Source organism: Micrasema longulum, unplaced genomic scaffold (genome assembly GCF_059751315.1).
Source record: "Micrasema longulum isolate JH-2025_06_02 unplaced genomic scaffold, ASM5975131v1 h1tg000334l, whole genome shotgun sequence".
Lineage (NCBI taxonomy): Eukaryota > Metazoa > Arthropoda > Insecta > Trichoptera > Brachycentridae > Micrasema > Micrasema longulum.
The window spans coordinates 170894-191245 of NW_028277538.1; the positions used below are offsets into that span (position 1 = coordinate 170894).

Below are 20352 nucleotides of genomic sequence, written 5' to 3' on the forward strand. Positions count from 1 at the left end.
TATTATCTTCTCTAAAAATTTTCTTCATTTCTCTTGTAATATAATATATTAAATCAGTGGTTAGTAGAGAATGGAATAGTATTTGTTGCATCATAACACACTTATCCGCACCTGCTGGTGCATAGGGACACCAGATGCCGCGTATCTCGATCATCTGTTACCTAACGGGGAGGTGATCAGTCTCACGCGTCAGATGTCAATCCAGGGACAGTGAAATATTGCAGTGAAAACCACTATTTCATATAAAAAACAAATATTTCATTTTGACCCTCCCATTATCTCAATCACAAATGACTATCGACGTGCTTTTAAACTACGTGATAACAATTTCTCACCATGGTTGTTTATCGTATTCGCGATCACAATGCAACATCCGTGAACACCTAATATTAAATGTCAAAATATTTACGTTTCGCGATGTATAACCCTGCTGCCCAGTCACATATTTCAATTTCGCCGGCGTAAATATAGAAAATATTCCAAAACGGCTATTTTTGTTTATTTGTTAATTATTTATCACGCTATTTATTGAACTTAGCCGGCGGTTGGTAAGCCAATAGAGGGTTTTTTCACGTTTTTTTTTTTATTTTGCGAAAAAATAGAAAAAAAAATACGATGGTAACTGTACAGTTTTTATTTTTTTATGTCCACGCGTTAATTTTTCAGAGCGGTTTAAAAACGTATACTTTGAATTGGCGCCAAAACGACCATGCGGATGCCGTATGGGCTTGTGACGTCACGCGTTACGAATTTGACTGACCGTTCAAACAAATTCATACGAATTTGTATAGCCTACGTGTTGTTTTTGTTGTAATCAATTGTTTTAACAAATTAACGGGCATAAAATGTCTTTAGTTATAAGATACAAGTACTGTTTAGTTCCGATGTGCACAAACACTATGGTGAAGACGCCAAATAAAGCTTTTTTGGCCATTCCTAGTACCGAATGAAAAAATTATTGAACGCATTTGAACGTTATGAAACGAGATGTTAAAAAAACCAACCTATATACTTTTTTCCGTAGGTCTTGTTCAGTACAAAATACTAAATTTAATGATGTACACCGTCACCGTTTTATGATGTAGACTATAGACTATAAAAATGTACGCAAAACAATACATTTATTGTACATGCAAATAATACAACTTAATAATAATTTCCTTACCTTGCGGCCTTTACATTTCTATACTCAGAACTTAAAAAAATTGTATTGGATGAGAAAAAAATACCCATCATGAATCTATCTATTTTGGGCAAGTTATCGGATTTTCCTTGTAAAAAACCTGTCAGTCATAATGCTATGGATGTTTATAAATAAAAACAAAAAAAAAGCAAAGGAAGAGTCGAAATTTAACTATAAAAAACAAATAAAAAGCCGCAAGCCGCCCGCGTCGGAGTATCTCAGTATAGGATTTGAGTGAGATCTATAAGTCACACGTGACGTCATCAACCCTTTTGGCCAGTTACGGGCCGTTTTATTTCAATCAAACTTTAAATAGGAAATTATAAATGAAAACATTCGTTTTAGATTTTTATAATAAAATGCTCGCAATCGTAAAAATATTCTTTAAATACTCAATGCATTTTAAATCATATCCCCAGTTTATGAAAATACCCTTTTATCAAGAAAAGCAGTCGCCGTAGTAATGAGGAACTTCAGCCCTACGGGAAATTGGATACAAAAAATGTTTTCTTACGCGGGGTAAAAATTAGAGCATTAAATTGTACGGCAAAGATTCTTGAAAATGTACAGAAAAAATAATAAAAAATATTTTGATAAAAACGCACTACTTTAAATGACGTCACTGGTTCATGTGAATCAACCTATGATCTGAGAGCTATGGAAGATTTCCGGTCTGCTTGTCGCTTCTGGACCAATGGGAAGAACTCAATGAGAATAAGCGGAAATGAACCTCTGACGTCACACGCGGAGTTATTTCAGAAATACAAAACTTTGAAAAATCGTAGCGCCGATAATACGATATGTAAAAATTAAAAAAATATTTTTTTGACTTAGTTTAACAGTCTATTAACAAATAAAAAAATTGAAAAAAACCACTGAACTTCCTCATTGTAATTGTAATTTTCATTTTTTTGTATTAGATACTCCTTACTCTTTTGCAAATGCAATATATTGTATTATTTTTTATAGTAAACGCCGAAACGATTTTTCGCCAGTGAGCTGTATTTATTTTCGAGGAAAACTAAAAACAAACCGACACGAGCGTTGACTTAGAAATTACACACGCGTTGACTTATGCATGTTCATTATTGTTTATTGTGATCGCTCAAATGCTAAGCATGTTTTTAAGCACGTTGATAGTTTTTTTGTGATTGAGCTACTGAGAGTAGTCATCGAGCCGAAAGTGCTCGTCCGCAATTACTGTTCTATTTCACATCCAGGACTGTATTCTTTATGCGCCCGGCACAGAGTAAAGATTAAATGTTTAAAAGAGAAAATAATTATTCAGATAAAAGATACGCGTACTTCCGATTCTCACAATAATAATACTCGTGTCCTTTTAATTTATTAGATTTATAGTTGATAACAAGGACTGGTTTGTATTAGCTCTGTAAGGATTTGTAATCCCCCCACTAGTCCTGTATAAGGACTATAATATAAAAAGCCGAGTGTTTGTAACTTCCTACGCGCCGGGGCCCCGGGGACGCAGGGCAGTGACGGACTTGAGATGTGTTTAAAAAAAACATTATTAAAATAGTATTTTAATTTAATCAAAGAATTAATTATTCGAGGGTTGGTCGATATGCCCCCCCCTTAACCCATTTCAAAATGGATGAAAAAAGTATTTGTATCTCTCGCGCTCAGACGCGCTTATGAACGTGACATAGACAACTTTACTTTGTTAGTTGCTAATGATTTGGTAATGAAATATACACAGGATGCTTCTGCGTTCGTCTGAATTTCGCTGCGATTCTTAATAGTAAAAAAATAATAATATGTACGAGTATTAAGTTATGGATTTAAAACATTGGTTTATAGATATGTAGGTATTTCATTAAATCAAATCATGAATTGGTCGATTATGTAGTGATGGCGCTTTCGGAAAACTTACACAAAAACATTTTTAATGTACGGTATGCTGATTTAAAAAATCTTGATGTTATAAAAAATATCTTTTGGATTAGAGCGAAAAAAAAACAATTACTTACGAAAATGTCATATATTTACAAGTATTTATTTTTAAACCAGCATGTTTTTTATTTAATATTTTGTGTTCATCATAATAATAATTAATAGAAGGTAATTAAAATGTACATTTCAAATTATATCGGAGAAAATATGTATACACACATTATTTATATACTTAAAACAATCTACACAACTTCGCATTCAAGTTCTAGAGAGACCATAAAAAAATATTTATAAATTCAAATTTAAATGGCCACTTGTTTTTGAAAGGACTATAATGTAAACGCAACATTTAAAAAAAATATTTGAAAAATATAAAATAAAGAAACAAAGTATTTTAATTAATTAATATTACATTTTCTTAACCTATTGTATTTTTTTTTTATTTACACCTCCCTCTAATCCAAAACCGAATTTTAAAAAAAGTAGCACATTTGGTTAAAATTCAATACAACATTTTTTTAAATCAACATCCTTTATATTTCAAATGCGTTAGTGTGAGTATTCTGAACGCGCCAGCTTAACACTTTGAGTACCGGCCGAATACACATAGAATTTACCCCGTGCCCGGCCCATTTTTGTGAAATTACATGCTTTGTGAAGGGTTTCTTAAATGTGTCATAATTATGAAAATACTAGGTGAAATCAATTCTTACTTCTCAAATTTATTTGAAACAATTTAATAAGTAATTTTTGTATAATAGTTTTGCCAACATTGGCCTTTATGGAGAGCCACATTGCAATGTTCGCACATATACCTACAGCGTCTCACTCCTTTTTTTGTGCTTTGTATCCCGGAACCGTGTAAACACGTGATTATGATAACCACGCGTTGTGTCCCGGTCCCGTGTTTTCACGTAGTTTATCAGCAGCGAAAAAGTACTAATAAAAGTCACTAGATGTCAATAAAATGCACTTTTTTGAACTGCTGGTAAATCACGTTAAAACACGGGACCGGGACACAACGCGTGGTTATATAATCACGTGTTTACACGGCTCCGGATACAAAGTGTTAAGTTAAACCACCAGTATATAGTAACTTTTGTTTTAGCATGTAAGTTTAACATCAAAATACTGCTAGTTCACACTGATGACGTAACCTTCCTGTAACATATGATTTACCAATGCAGTGTTCAATGCACCATCGGGTGCGGATAAGCGTGGTATACTGATAAAATGTGTACAGGCGGCCCTGCCATTGCCCGGAGTACAGAAGTATGGAGAAGTGAGTATGGCGCACGGTACACGGTACACGGAATATGGAAGGGCGTCACCACAATTTATGTGACTTTGCTTCAACCCACGTGTCTGCATTTTTGTACAAGTCCTTATTGGGAATAAACAGACTCCACGTGGGATGACCTGCTCTTGATCGACCATACTATGCACAAGTCTTAAAGCCGTTCTGTACGGATCAGAAAACCGGTCCGAAAAATGGTCAGAAAATATTACCGTGGGATATTTATATTATTTATTTTCAAAGCATTAACTTTGTGGTCAAAAGTTTTAACAAATATTTTTAATTATTAGTACATAACCACTTACCGACTATTTTATGTCTACCGGTTTCGAGACGCACCCGTCACTTCGTCAGGACACTCACTACACCAAAATGCAAATACTAAAATACACATTCACATTTACCATCACCGTATTATTTATTTATTTGTACGTCTTATGGGCTTGGACACGTATTACCAATACATTCAAGTGCAGCAGTGTAACATAAATATATAAATTAAGTTAAAAGTAAGAATAACGTAAGAAAGACTAAAAAAGAAAGTTAAAATAAGAAAATGTGCCCACATAGGTATTTGAGTATACGGTAAAATATAAAATATATTTACATATACATACATACACAAAAAAAGAGACATTGAGTAAAATTTACTAAATAAAGAATAGTATTAAGATATATTATAAATTTGAAATTAATCCTTTAGAATATTTAACCTATACTTATATAAAGTCAAACGAAACATATCAATTTCGCCATATTCGTTACCTAGCCGGTGTGGTTTAGGTATTGGAGATTAAAAAATTGCGTTGGCTGCCGAGTATTTTGAACAGGTGCTTTTATTCTGATATTACTAGTTGATTCCGGGACGTCCAATACGCCATTTGCCATGTTATATAAATTTAATAAATCATATATAATTCTTCTTTTGTAAAGGGTTGCCATATTTAGTACACAACAAGTAATTGTAATCAATATTTTCTGTGGGTATATTAAGTGTGTAGAATTTACGTTGTACTCTTTCTAACTTTAACATATGAACAATGTACCTTAATAAGGTGACCAAATTGTTAAATGAAATAATAAATTACTTCTAACTATGGCAGTACATAGTACTTTGAGGGTAGTGATAGAATTAAAATCCTTTACAGTTCGCCGCAAACGCCCAAGACATTATACACAGTTTTACGAAAAAAATACATAAATTACACGCAGAGTTAAAAAGGGGATGCAAAGAAATAATATTGTTTTTTTTTAGATCATGTTTTATAGGGAAATAAGACAATTAGTCTCACGCTTCAGATTCAAATTCAGGGCAGTGAGATATTGCAGTGGAAACCATCAAATAAACAAATATTTCACGATTACCCAACCAGGAATCGAATCTGGGACATGCATGCCAGGTAAAGGCTGCAGGCCAGGGTTCTGGTTCTATTTCACCTCAGAACTGAATTCTTCACCCACTGGAGGGAAATAAGAATATATGCATTTGAAAAAAAAATTCAATGTAATTGTTTATTTTGTGTAATTTTATAGTTGAATTTATGTGCCTGTGAAATTGTACGAATAAATAGTATGTTTTCAAGTATATATTTTTGTTAAATTACCTTTTAAAATAAAATGAAATAAATAAATAAGACAATAATATATCTAATTAATTTTATTATATTATTGTATTTATTTTGGAAAAACACTGTTGTGATGTAAGAAGAATACAAAATATAAAAAATTGTAAAAACATCCATTTAAAGTTTTTCAAAAATATAATGAGAGAACATGTTACTCAGTAAAAAAAATAAAATACATATTATATAAGACAAAAGAGAGCACGTAAGAAGGTTAAGGGATGAGAAAATAGAGTGGAGGAGAGGGATTTTCATATTATAGTTGACCGATTCAAAATTTTGATAAAACAATAACATGAACAAAATTAAAGGTATATAAACTTATTACACACTGACAAATGTTTGATTTTACAGTGTTTCAAAAAGTTTCAAAATTCACAAAATTTTGCATTTAAAATTTCTAAATGGGGACAAAGTAAGTTCAATCTGGAACAGCTACGATAAATAAACGAGTTTCAAACATATTAAAAAATATATAATACATGTCAATCCACCATAATTTTACCGTGCAGTGCGGATTTCGTCGACACGTGTGAAATGGTTAGTGTAATACTTGTGACGTTTGCAAAATAGTCATAATTCTGATTAATTTCTGGGTTAGTTTTCTGATCCGTGTTTGACGTGATTCGGGAGGCTTTACACGGACAGGTAATCTCGTGAGGACAAATCTTGCGCTGCGAAAAATAACACGAAATTAACGCAATTTATTGCTTCGTGTCGCGGCGCGGTGAAAAAATAGTGACTACACACACAGAAAACAATTAGCCAAGAAAATAACAATATTATTTGTCGAAACAACTTTGTTTAATATTTTGGTGTTATCATAAGTTTTTTTCGTTTTTTCGAAATGAAGAGACACAAAAAAATTGTCGATAATGTTGGGGTGGCGATTTATATTTTGCGAGGGATTATTTGATAGATTTGTTGATCTGTGTTTATTTTGCGGGGTAAGAAAAATGCGGTGCGCGGTAGATGCAGATAAAAACAGTCTGCGGCCTAACAAATTATAGCAGACTAAAATCCTGCCTTTGGGAAGTCAGGAGAGGGAATCAGGGAATAGAAGAATAGTCCAGAAAGAGCGTAGAATCATATTTGAATACATCAGAATGTGTTTTAAAAAAACCCCAAAACATTTGATTAAATACTTTCTAAATTACGTACCTAAAAACTCGGCCTAAAATTAAAGAGACGTTTAGTCTCCTATCAAAACTACTTCTACAAAAAAAGACTATGATGCAATCACTGACGCTGTCAGAGATTTGCGGTCCGGTTCCTTATGTGCCATAACTTGATTTATATTTTCCTAAATGGTAGCTACATTTGGCGTTTAAAAACCAAAACATATTTTAAAAAACAAAAATTTAAAAAAAGAGTACCTTCATGCATGGGAGTTCCTCAGGGTAATGTACTGTCTCCAGATCTATTTTCCGTCTTTATAAATTCAATATCTTCACATTTAGATAGTTTGTTTCATCTCTATGCCGATGATCTCCAGATATACTTACATACTACTACTACTACTACTACTACTACCATCACGCCATTTCTACTAGGCAGAGAGAATGGAGCGCCACACACGTCTATCCTGGCATACAATCCTAGCCTCTTCCATATTCATACATCTTGCCATACATGCCCTTCGGTTCTGTCTGCTTTTGACATGACCAGACTTAAGATTTTGGTTTATCTGATCATGCCACGTCTTCCTTGGTCGTCCTCGTCTAACGTTGCCGTTCATTTTCGCCATATTTACTTGTTTTACCATTCTTTCGTCGTCCATTCATTCTACGTGACCGAACAATCTCAGAGACCCTTTCTTAATCTTATGAATTATACTTATCTTAGATTAACACTCTCGCCTGATTTCATCATTCGTAACCCTGTCATACATTGATTTCCCACACATTCGTCTAAGAGATCGCATTTCAACCGCGTTCACTCGGCTTTCATCCTTCCTCTGCCAGTTCCATGTTTCACTTCCATACATAAGTGTTGGGACTAAAACTCTGTTGTGCACTGCCAGTTTACATACTAATTACATACGTACATACTAATATGGAAATATCAGGAATGCTATTAAAACTCCTATCTAAATTAGATTTCTTGTTGGTCCAAAGATAACGGCTTACTGATCAGTTAGAAAAAATCCCAGGCGATTATAATCGGTAGCCATTGACAAATCTACTTTCAAAATTTTTCAACCTTTCATACCTCAGTGATCGACCGAAATGGGATCCTTTCACAAAAACAGTTAAAAAATTTGCATGGTTATGGACCAACACTTAACGTGGCAAAAACAGATTACAGATGTCGGGAGAAAATTTTATCGCCCCCTCCATTCACTGAAAAGCCTTCAAAATTTTCTTCCAACCACAACCAAAAAAGTCCGTCCCAATCTATTCTATTGCTTTTCCCGTGCTATGCTAATATTTGCTATCTTGACGCCAATACGGAACTCATAGATCGTCTGGAGCGTTTGCAGAATCAGAGCATCCGCTTTATTTTCAACCTCAAAAAGTATGACCATGTATCATCCTTTTGCTCCGAACTCAAGTGGCTTCCTTTTTATCAGCGCATAAATTTTCAACCTCTCTCACTTCTTCATAATATTCTTCACAACCCTTGCGCTCCAAAATATCTTGGTTAGAATTTTATTAACCTTTCTGATCGTGGTCTTTCGCTTCGCTCTTTGCAGGAGAGAACTATTTCCATTCCTCGACATAGCACAACATTTTTTTTTTAAGAAACGCCTGAATCATTACTATACATATATCCTCAGAATCCTGAACTCCCCGTACTTTACTGTTTTTTTTTAAAAGATATATTTTAATCCCTTTTCTTCCCTTGGTTCCTATATCTCTCTTCTTCCAAACTCATTATCTGATTCCACGTTCCTCATACTTTAATATGTATAACAAAATGTACTTTCAACAGTGTTTACAGTTTGTCCAAATTTTGGTAGACAAGGACTGGATTCAACCACCTAGAGAGCTGTTAATAAAAACATATTTCAACAGAGATGAAGAACTCTTTAGAGAAGGGAATATAGAAGACAAGGAATCCACAGGGCTTATGACCTTTCATTGGCTGGCTTAAGTGGCCACTTTACACACTGTGTAACATTCACCATTCTGCCCATACTTGAACATCTATATTCCTTCAATCCTTTCATATGTTGATGTTTGTGAAGTTAAAGAGCAGAAACCTTTATTAATGCGGGTGAGATTCATCTAATATAATTATTTCACCTACATACTAGGCAACGCCTGAAAATCTTATTTTTTAAATTTTTATACTTCTTCATGGACCAGGTGGATTTATCAACAATGTTTTTAGTTTGTCCAAACTTTGTTAGACAAGGCGGAAAGGCAAGAAATATGGGCAGAATGGTGAATGTTACACAGTGTGTAAAATGGTCATAAGCCCTGTAGATGCCTAGACTGCTATATTACCTTCGCTAAAATGTTCTTCATCTCTGTTGTAATATGTAAATATTAACAGCTCCCCAGGTAGTTGAATCCAGTCATTGTCTACAAAATTTAAACAAACTCAAAATACTGTTGATAAATCCACCTGGTCCATGAAGAATTATAGAAATTGAAAAAATAAGATTTTTAGGCGTTGCCTAGTATGTAGGTGAAATAATTCAATTACACGAATCTCACCTGCATAAATAAACGTTTCAGCTCTTTAACTTCACAAACATCAACAGATGAAAGGATTGAAGGAATATAGATGTTCAAGTATGGGCAGAATTGTGAATGTTACACAGTGTGTACATTGGTCACTTAAACCAGCCAATGACAGGTCATAAGCCCTGTAGATGCCTGGACTTCCATATTACCTTATCTTAAATGTTCTTCATCTCTGTTGTAATATGTTAATAGAATCCATATATTTTATTCATAAATTAGCCACTGATGTAATTGTAGACGAAGAACCAAAACTTGAAAAAAAATGTAGTAAACATGAACACAATACTGATAATATTTCATTGATTCTAAACTTTCAAAATTTTCCTTTTTTTAAAAACACGCTCTATCCTGGATACAAACTAAAGAAATGAACTCTTTTTTTCTATGATATATTTTGTTGCCCTTTTAAGGAATATTTTTATGTTTTTGAAAAATATTTTTTATTTCCTTTTTTAACTATTATAAAAAAATACCACATAATCTTTTACAGAATATTTTATTCTCTCTTTCTTATGTTACACAAAAATATTATAACTGTCTATTTATTATAGGAGCAAAAATTATTTGTCATTTTTTTGTATACCCACGAACAGGCCATGCCTTTGTCGGATTATTGTTTAATATTTTTACTATTTATATGTATTTCATTGCTATGTAATTATCGTTTATTTTTTTAATACTTTGTTTTACCTTTTATGTTTATTGTAAAAAAAAACAAAAAAAAATAAAATTAAAAAAATTAAATAAAAAAATAATACGAGAATATCAGAAAAATATTATACACAACCTTCTAAAACGAGATTAGGACAGTCGAGACTAATAAACCATGGACTGAAATTATACAATAAACTACCAGACAAAACTAAACAAAAGACTCAGCCAACCTTTACAAAAAACGTTAACAATATTATCTTTAACAGTAGAATGTGAATTTTAAAAGTAAAAATATTTTGTTAATTTTTACCCGTAAGGGTTTATCAATGAAATTTAAAATTTAAAAAAAGAATAAAATCATTATAGAAGCCGGCTTTGTAAATTCTCCTAGTAGGTAAATTCCAGAAGTAGGCGGCAGTTTTGGTTTGTTCAGTACCCGCCCTCACCTGCGGGTTCCGCCTTTGTCAGTTTAATAGCCAATCCGAGTTATTTATCGTTAGATTGAGACAAATGTGTTTTCTCCACATTAAGTGCAGCCATTATGCGTAATACCGACCGAACACATCGCGGAAAACACTCCGCGAACTGTAAACAAGACTGCATAATTCAACTAGATTATCATTCATTCGTCCGCTATGGTAAATTATTATCACTGGGGCCTGAGTGCCGCGCCGCGCCGCTCCAAAGACAATGAAATATTTCAGTCAGCCTTCCCAGTGCCTCGATTATGAACACTATCTTCATCTGTATATATCGAGACGGTATACTTAACTTCTGTACTATCTGTATCTTACCTCGGTTTGTTCTACCTACTTGTCATATCGACATCGCATGATCGAAACAAGCCAATGGAATGACCGCAAACAATTAGTCCGCGTTCCTTACGTCATTAACATTTAAATAAGTTCTCATTTTTATTTTAAATTGGCTTCTGTAATAAAAAGTGCTCGCTTCAAAGCGATTATAAACTCCGATAAATCCCAATTCAAGCAAAAAATGCTCTCTTGAACATGAATTTTGCGTGACTTTTGGAAATCACCAAGACGGTACACTTAACGATCGTCTGTATGCATCTACCGATCTGTACTGATCGACTACAAAGCCGGCTCCTATAACGTCTCGATACAATTATTTCCACATCTAGGTGTTCGTTATATTATGACAGACATACAGTTATGTCAGAATTTAATTCAAATTCAAAACTTACTTATTTCTCTCGCATATTTTTAAAAAACTTTGAAGAAAAAAGTGCCAACCTCAAAACGATCAAAATTTAAAAAAAATCATAATGAAAGGAAAAATTGCTCGGTGGAACAATATTTTTGACACTTTTAATGCGTAGATAAACGTATCGAGGGGTTCTAGACTCGTCGGTATAAAATGATGTACTTACATCACAACTTGATGGTGGGGGTATCGATACTATACCTTTGTAGTCGGTCGGGAGACCTTTATATTCAACTGTGACGTCATACGGAAGCTATGTCATTTTAGAGCGTAGATATGTGTACCGTGACGTGCGCTTCCCTTGATTCATATCGATCTACCTACCCAAAACTTAAAGGTGGGGGGTCGGTAGTATATCTTTATAATCGCTAGAGGGAATTTATCTTCAACTATATTGTCAAGGTGAAGGTATGACGTCTTTATTTTCCCTGCGCGCGTTTTCATACCACGCTGCGGGTTCTACCGTACATTCACGGAGCCCGGACCGCTGCGCGATGTGTACGCGCAATCCACGAGCCCACCCATTCACACCACGGCGAAAATCTACACTGCGCGATAAAATACAACACGGTTGATATTTATTGTTTTACAATTATTATTTATTTAATGCCAGGCAAACGCAATAACCAGTACACAACGCGACTGATTAATCTCCAGCTGACTTCCTTTTGCAGGATTTTTACCCGAGAGTACTCGCTAAATCTAAATAATGTTTCGATCGTTAAAATCTCTTTTGTTAAGTTTTACTATTTTATTTAAATCGGGTTGTGGTCTCGTGGCTAGTATTGTGGACTCACGGATCAGAGGTCCGAAGTTCGATCCCCACTTTACCCCAACTTGATTTCCATTTTCTAATAGCGAGTTATTTACAACTCGTTGAAAATGGTCACCAAAATTGAAATATTTGAGTAAATTAAAAGAACGCTAACTTGTATTTTTAAAATTTTTTAAAAATTTAACATGTTATTCGAGGCGATTTTATTCATATTTTTACTAAAGTTTTATTTCGACGCCTTCCAAAACATCGTAACTTTTGAACCAAATGAGATTTTCAAACCAAAGAAAATTTCAATCTGCAAAGAATTTTCAGTATAAAATAATCATCATCATTATTCCATGCGTGCTCCCTAGTTGGAAGCATATGGTATCCGCAAAGAGCCTTCATGCATCTCTATCGGCTGCCAGCTCCTGTGCGTCCTCCCAACTCAGGTTGTCGTCCCGAAGTTCTGACATAAACTGCCGACAAACAATCTGCAGTGGATGTCCAGGACGTCAAGAACCTAAAGCCTTGTAAAGTAGGCAAGCGTGGTTAAGGCTCTCAGGAGGCTTCCGCAGTATGTATGATGATTATTTTATACTGAAAATTCTTTACAGATTGAAATTTTCCTTGGTTTGAAATATTTATTTAGAAACTTTGCTGGTCTGTCTTTAAACTGTATTTTAAAAAAAAGTTATTAGATCATTGTCAACTGTTTGTATCTTTAAAATAAATAAATAAATATGGCCCGGCCAACCGTATATTGCCTCCACTTGTTGACAGCTGTCACCGAAGTTTGCTGCGTCCGTTATCTTATTTCTACATTGATAATAAAAGTACACATTAAAATAGTATATCTGGGACCACTGATGTTTTTGTATTACGACATAGTGGGCATCACATTTTTATTTCAACTTAAAAAGGCATTTTTTGTGGCCTTCGCAGATTCACATATAAAATAGCTTATTGCAATAATTTCTTCCTTTTCAATTTTTAAAACGACAAAAAACGGACACCCGTATTTTATCCTTTATGACCATGGCACAGATATAAACATAATCAAACATTATGATTTTAATTAAAAACATTATTGCACATTAAGCATTACCCTAAACACTTAATGACGAAGTTCAGTAGTTTTTTTATTTGTTAATAGACTATTAAACTAAGCCAAAATATTTTTTTTCTATTTTTATATATTGTTTTATCAGCGTAACGATTTTTTAAAGTTTTGTGTTTCTGAAACAACTCCACGTGTAACGTCAGAGGTTCATTTCCGCTTATTCTCATTCAGTTCTTCCCATTGGTCCAGAAGCGACAAGCAGACCGGAAATCTTCCATAGCTCTCAGATCATAGGTTGATTCATATGAACCAGTGACGTCATTCAAAGGAGTGCGTTTTTATTAAAATATTTTTGATTATTTTTCCGTACATTTTCAAGAAACTTTGCCGCACAATTGAGTGCTCTAATTTTTACCCCGCGCAAGAAAACATTTTTTGTTTCCGATTCCTCGTAGGACTGAAGTTCCTCATTAGGTTTAATTGACCAAACCGTATTCGTTTAAAAAAAAATAAACATCGTTTAATATTTAATCATCAGTGTGGCCATATATGAAGCAAAGTGATTCGCATGCCAAAAATAAAAATCCCGAAATTTAGATCTTCTCTACTCCCGCGATAAGATACATAATAGTACCCCGGGGTGGACGTAAAATATTGAATTTAAAGGTGGCCTTACACGATATTGAATTATTCAGGAACTGTCCAGGGTCTGGCTTAAAGCGTACGACTGTTAACCTTACTTGACTAAGGTATTATCAAATTCGCATCGGGAAATTGAATACCAAAAAGGTTTTTTTGCGCTCGGTAAAAATTTGAGCATTTAATTTTTTGGCAAAGTTTCTTGAAAATGAACGAAAAAAATATCATGTTAAAAACGCACTACTTTGAAAGACGTCACTGGTTCATATGAACCAACAAATGATATGAGAGCTGTGAAGGATATCCGGTTTGCTTACCGTAATCGAACCAATCGGGATAACTGACAGAGAAGAACCTCTGACGTCGCACGCGGAGTTATCTCAGAAATACAAACTTAAAAAAATCATAGCGCTGACATATGTGTTTACGATTTAAGATATACTAATGTGATAGGAATTGTTTTCAGTTGGAGGTATGCAGGAGCCATGTGTGGAGCGGCAGTGCGAGGCAGCGAGCCCCCCCCTAGAGGGCCCCCCGGAGCCCTCAGCCCCTTCTCCACCGCCCTGGACACCAGAACACTTCCTGCAGTAAGTTACTTTCCAAACCAAAGTTGTATCCATTGATTTGATTACACCTAAATTTAGATTATTTAATACGTATTTTAAAATGCATATTTTGATATTTTCAGATCGACTCTACTCGAAGGTAAGGGCGTAGTTTGCCTCACACCGGATCCGAACAGTGACCGAGGCGACAGGCCGAGCGGAGAGCCGAGCGGAGAGCAGGCCGCCAAGCCCGCCAGAGGCCGTCGCAAGCCGCAGTGGAAGCTCAAGTTCCACCACCAGGCGCTGCCCCCCGAGTACCTGGACCACTACGAGGCCAGCCTCAGCAAGGCGCGCCCCATGGCGGCCCCTCCCCCGCACACCACCTCCTCCGCGGCGCAGACAGATTCTTGTCTCACCCCTCCACCGTTCTACGACATCAACAACATCCCCAGCGAGTCCATACAAAACTGGTTGCAGAGAATAACGAACTTACAAAACGACCTGGAAAGGTCTAGCACACCAATCGCTCCAAACACCTCATTTTCCTCTGCATCCAAACGCCGCAGAGCTCCACCTGTTCAAACTGAAACCAGTGTCATCCCTATAGCTCCCAAAGTCGTCAATTACCGCGATCTTCCTTACATGGGAGAAATGACTCTTAATAATTCAAAACCTCGTAGAGGACGCAAACCAAAAAAGGCAGACATCTGCCATTTAATTTATAAAAACTACGGCACCATCTTTCCGGGAACCCCGGGGCATCTGGTAGATGAGCGGCTCAACGGAACGAATACCGGGTTTGATAAAAATGTACAAATTAAGAGAGAAAAGGGCGAAAAAAATGAATCCCTTTCTGTTCCTAGCAAACAAAAGACAGATTTACAAAATAGGATTATTTCCAGTTTACTAGAAAAAAGACTCTCGCAAGAGAGTAAGAAACAGAAAGACAGTAAAGTCAAAAAGCACAAAAGTATTCAAATTGAAAAAAATGAGGAAATTTCAAATATGCCGCCCAGTTTAGATGCCGATTCACCATCCGCTTCCGAAATCGCAACTCCTCTTTCCGAACCTCTCAACCTATGCGTCAGGGATTTGAACAACCTTAAAATACGGCTACTGCGTAAACACGGTAATGTATATGCCAAGGCGAATGTAGAAACTAAAACAGAGCCTGACAAAAGTGACCAAGAAACAGAGAATGGCACTGAAGACAAGCCAAATATCGACTCGCTTCCGAGTACCAGTGTTGCAGATTCCGTTAGTCCAGCGCCGAGAATGAATATGCCGGATTTCAAAAAGGCGCTTCAGGATGCGACGTCTTCTGGTGAGAGTGATATAAGTACTTTAGGGAAGGCAGAAATAGGGTCCGAGAGTCCTTTACCCGGTGGATACGTTTATTGGCCCAATGCCGGAGTATTCGTCCATCCGTTGGCTCTGCAGTCACAGCTTCTTTACTATCAAGGCTTGGCGGCTGGTAACTCCTACACCCTTCCGCCCGATACGGGATCTCCGGAGAGCCCCCTTTCAATAAGGTTAGATAGGAATACTCCTTTGCCCCCCGAGTTCGAGCAGCGGTCCAGTCCGGGCGGGAGCTCGGAGAGTTCCGCCGCGGGAACTAGACTGAAAAGAGGTCTCGCGGCGAGTCGCGGCGCGTCAGCTCCGACCAAAAGGAAGCGCTCCGCCATCTTTATCCCTCCCATGCCGAGCGACGCCGGCTCCAGTCCGGCGACGGAAGTCAGCATTTGCAAGTTCAAGTTTACCGGCGGGGCGCGGCCGAGTCTGCAGGAAAAGAAGATGCTGTCCGTCGACTCCGGCGGCAACTTCCGGTACTATAGCGGAACGGGGGACAAGGCAAACCGCGGGTACGAGTTTTTTCCGCGGGAGAGCTTGCAGCAGTCGGTAGGGGCGGGCGCGGGGGGCGGGGCAGGGGGCGCGGCCCCCTCCCCGGCCCCCGCGCACCTCTCTGAGGACCCCTCTCGCAAGAAGAGGAAGTCGAGGAAGTCCCTTCAGAGAGAAAAATTGGAGCAGACGTTCAAAGAAAAGGGGTTCCTCATCCAGACGCAGCAACTGGAATCGGCGGAGGGGGCCACGTACTGCAAGTTCAGACAGTTGAGGAAATTCACGAGATATCTGTTCAGGAGTTGGAAGGACTACCTCCCGGGGGCCATCCAGGAGCCCGAGGGCGCGCAAGGCCAGGGACTCCCGACGCCCTCGCCCCCCGTGCACGCGGACTGGCCTCGATAGACACCACCGCGTGCTGAAGACATTATTTCTAGGAGCCAATTTCTATGATCTCCGTGAAGAGGGCAGTATAGCCAAGTGTAGTGAGGACTGTGCAATTAGTTATTTGTTAGGACGAGACAATTAGACGAAGTGCATTTATTTATACAATTTACGGTGCTATAATTTATGTGATTTATACCTTCACCTCCAGGAGCTCAATCACAGATAACTATCGACATGCTAAAAAACGTGCTAAGTATTTGAGCGATCACCACGAACAATCATGAACAGGCTGAAGTTAAAGCGGTCGCGTTGCAAAACGAAATTCAACTTCGGTCAGTTCAAGAGGATTGGTTGAATCTCGCACAGGAACTTATCTATGGCGTTTTGCAACGCGACCGCTTTAACTTCAGCGTGTTCATGATTGTTCGTGGTGATTGCTCAAATACTTAGCACGTTTTTTAGCATGTCGATAGCCATCTGTGATTGAGCTCCAGGTTATAAATCGGTAAATAGGTTTAAGTGTACCTGTACGTTTTAATGCAACATTTTCTGGACATCAAATATTCTGCTTTATCAAATGATGCATTTATTAAGTACATAAATCAGACATTTTAATAATTTATCTAAGAACCTAAGAATAATATTTATTTAAAAAATTGAATCAATTGTGTTGTATATAAAATTAATAACAAGGTTATGATTAATTAAATTTTTTAATGCAAAATTAAATTCTAATCAACTGTTATTTGTGCAAATAATTGTAATATGCTATCTTACATCCAGATGATTTTATTTTAATTATGCAATCTGTTGTTAAATCAAAAAAATTATAGATTTCTCTCGAATCCTTTTATTCTTGCATTCAGAGTGTTACCTCATTTTCGTCAGCTCTATCAGTTTAAGACTTGGCTCTTAAAACACTGAAAAAATCAAAAATGATATTATTGGATCTAATTATTCTGTCTGTGCGCCCATACAATTGAGGCCCTCAGTATGAAAGGTGGCTGTTTGGTTAGTTCAATGCCTGAAAGGCATGCGGCATTCTGATAAACAGCGGAATTTAGAGTTTAGTGGACTGTATGGAAATTGTTACTCACTTTTAAAGTTCTTCCAAATTTTTCTTATATAAAGCACTTCACTATTGCTGTAGCATGGATACCGGTATCGTTTAGATAACGATGAACTATATAATTTAGCTGTTTATATAACACTCACTTCACTTTGTACGAAATATGCTGACGCAGTATATGATAAAAATTTATCAGAGTGACAACTTTTCACATGTGAATTGCTCACAGGACGGTAGAAGCACAAGAGTTTTGAAATAGGAAGAATTTGGGAAGAAACGGAATATTTACAGTCTTATCTGAGTTGTCAGTATAGAAAATGTAAAATCAGTACTTAACAATGGCCAAACGCTAAAAATAGTATCAAAAGCGGCCAACTGCATATTGAATACTTATTAATGATCGCGTTTCTTGGTATGTTAACCCTTAGGTTAATTGTTACAAAGTGTTAATGGCACCAAATATTATTTTTAAAAAAATTGTAAATATTTCAATGAAAAAGTTTTCAGATTTTTAAAATTTTCTTAAAAATAGATATGGGGTCGTTGGGCCATCTTTGATACTGAGAACCTCAAATGTTCTTTCCAAATATTTCTAAAAATATCGTAGGAACCTCAAATTCACCGTTTAAAATACAGCGTTTTGTTAAACCAGCAAAAGATAAATATCACCTTTTTTTATTACAATTTTTAAGTATGAAATACTGTCAAGTAATGAAATACTGTCATGTCGGGTCCCCCCGACGTTGACGATCACTCGGCAGAAAGCTTCCCTATCCCGAGCAGTGCGAAACAGCTCCCCACAGTCCTAATCCTGGTCCATGCTCGGATGTTTCGAAGCCAAGAAAGCTGTTTTCTTCCGACCCCTCAACGTCCCTCGATCTTCCCCTTCGTGACAAGCTGAAGTATGGCATATTTATCACCTCTCAACACATGGCCAAATTATGAAATCTTACGGAGCTTAACAGTAGTGAATAGTTATCTATTATTGGTACTACGTAATACTTCATTGTTAGTTATCATATCGGTCCAAGATTTTCTTAACATTCTACGGTGAATCCACATTTTAAATGCTTCAAGGCGGTTTATAATATTAACTTGACGAGTCCACGCCTCTTCCAATTTAAAAGTTTTTCAGATCAAAGTTTCACGCATAAATATACGTGGGATATAACCATCGCACAGAAAAGCAACCACGATATTTATTAAGATGGTAAACAAATATTTTACATCAACATTTTGTGATAAATTTGCACATTAAAAATGTCAATGCCAAATTAATAAAATGTACTATCAAAATAATTGACACTTTCTTTATTGTTAAAAATAATTAAAATCCATAAAAGAGCTTTTTCGGAGTAAACGTAAAAATTAATAGTTTTAAAATTGATTGTTTGGTTACTATTTTCATTTACTTGTAAAGAGCTTACTCATTTTTAAATACTCAATTCGTTAAAATGTAAGAATCACTGCCAAAGACTTGATTATCAAATAGGCTCTAATTATATTTACATATAATATTCATACAATAAAAATGCATAACACGTTAATAACTGTGTTTTAACAGCTTTAATTTTACTGTTTCCTCTTTTAAGTGCGTGCAATCTTTTTAATTAAAATATAAATATAATAAAACAATTATGTAAATATTAAAAATGTTTATTTTTATTCTTCCTTCCACCTCCACTGTGACGTCATGATTAACATTGTTCAGGTGTATAAAGTATTTATTTCGGAATTGGATTTTGTTTTCCATTATTATTATTTACATATCAGTTATTAATTTTAAAAATACTTGGTACACTTCCACTTATTTATTTTAACCAATTAGCGCTTTCACCCTCAAATGGGCATCTTAACATGTACTTGTCCTGGTTCATATATAGGACAAAGCGGGAGGGAAATTAAATATAGACTAAAAGAACACTTAGCTTCACATAGATTAAATAACGACATATCAAACTATGCATCACATTTAAATGAATTAAAACATAATTTTGACAAATCAAAAAATACTCAAAAGAAATATCTATTCTAATGTAGAAAGAATGCACAAAAAATTGTCTTGCTCACAGTAAAGCAACAAATTAAATATAATGTGGCAATTTTTATACATAAAATAATTAAGGGGATGAATAAAATAAAAACAATAATAAAATTTAACCAAAAATGTCATACATATGAAACAAGAGTAAAAAAAGGATAAGATTACTAATGAGGAGAAAAACAGAATCTCAAAACTCATTGTACAAGGGATTGGAGCTGTACAATGAGTTACCTGAAGAAATTAAGGAAATAGAAAAAATTTAAATATTTAAAATTAATTTGAAAAAATTTGTTATTGAGAAATTTTGATAAAAAAATTGTGATATTATTAAAAGTTTATATTAGTTCTTAAGATGTTATGAACTAACTTAATAAAGCATAAATAAATAATTGGTTAGGCCGATTGAAAATGTGTCACAGC

General features: G+C 35.7%; 1 protein-coding gene across 5 annotated transcripts in view; it reads left to right on the forward strand.

Moving 5' to 3' along the window:
- LOC148282369 (uncharacterized) overlaps positions 1 to 19541 on the forward strand; it is a 48358-nt gene extending 28817 nt beyond the window's left edge. For 4 of the 5 annotated variants that reach the window (XM_088225170.1, XM_088225169.1, XM_088225171.1 and 1 more), the window contains exons 2-3: positions 14515 to 14635; positions 14737 to 19541. In XM_088225170.1, the coding sequence (XP_088081296.1) occupies positions 14523 to 14635; positions 14737 to 16837 (2214 nt within the window). In that variant the 5' untranslated portion in view covers positions 14515 to 14522 and the 3' untranslated portion in view covers positions 16838 to 19541. The remainder of the gene's footprint in view (positions 1 to 14514; positions 14636 to 14736) is intronic. The other variant, XR_015822107.1, reaches the window with a different exon arrangement.
- The last annotated feature ends 811 nt before the right edge of the window (positions 19542 to 20352 follow it).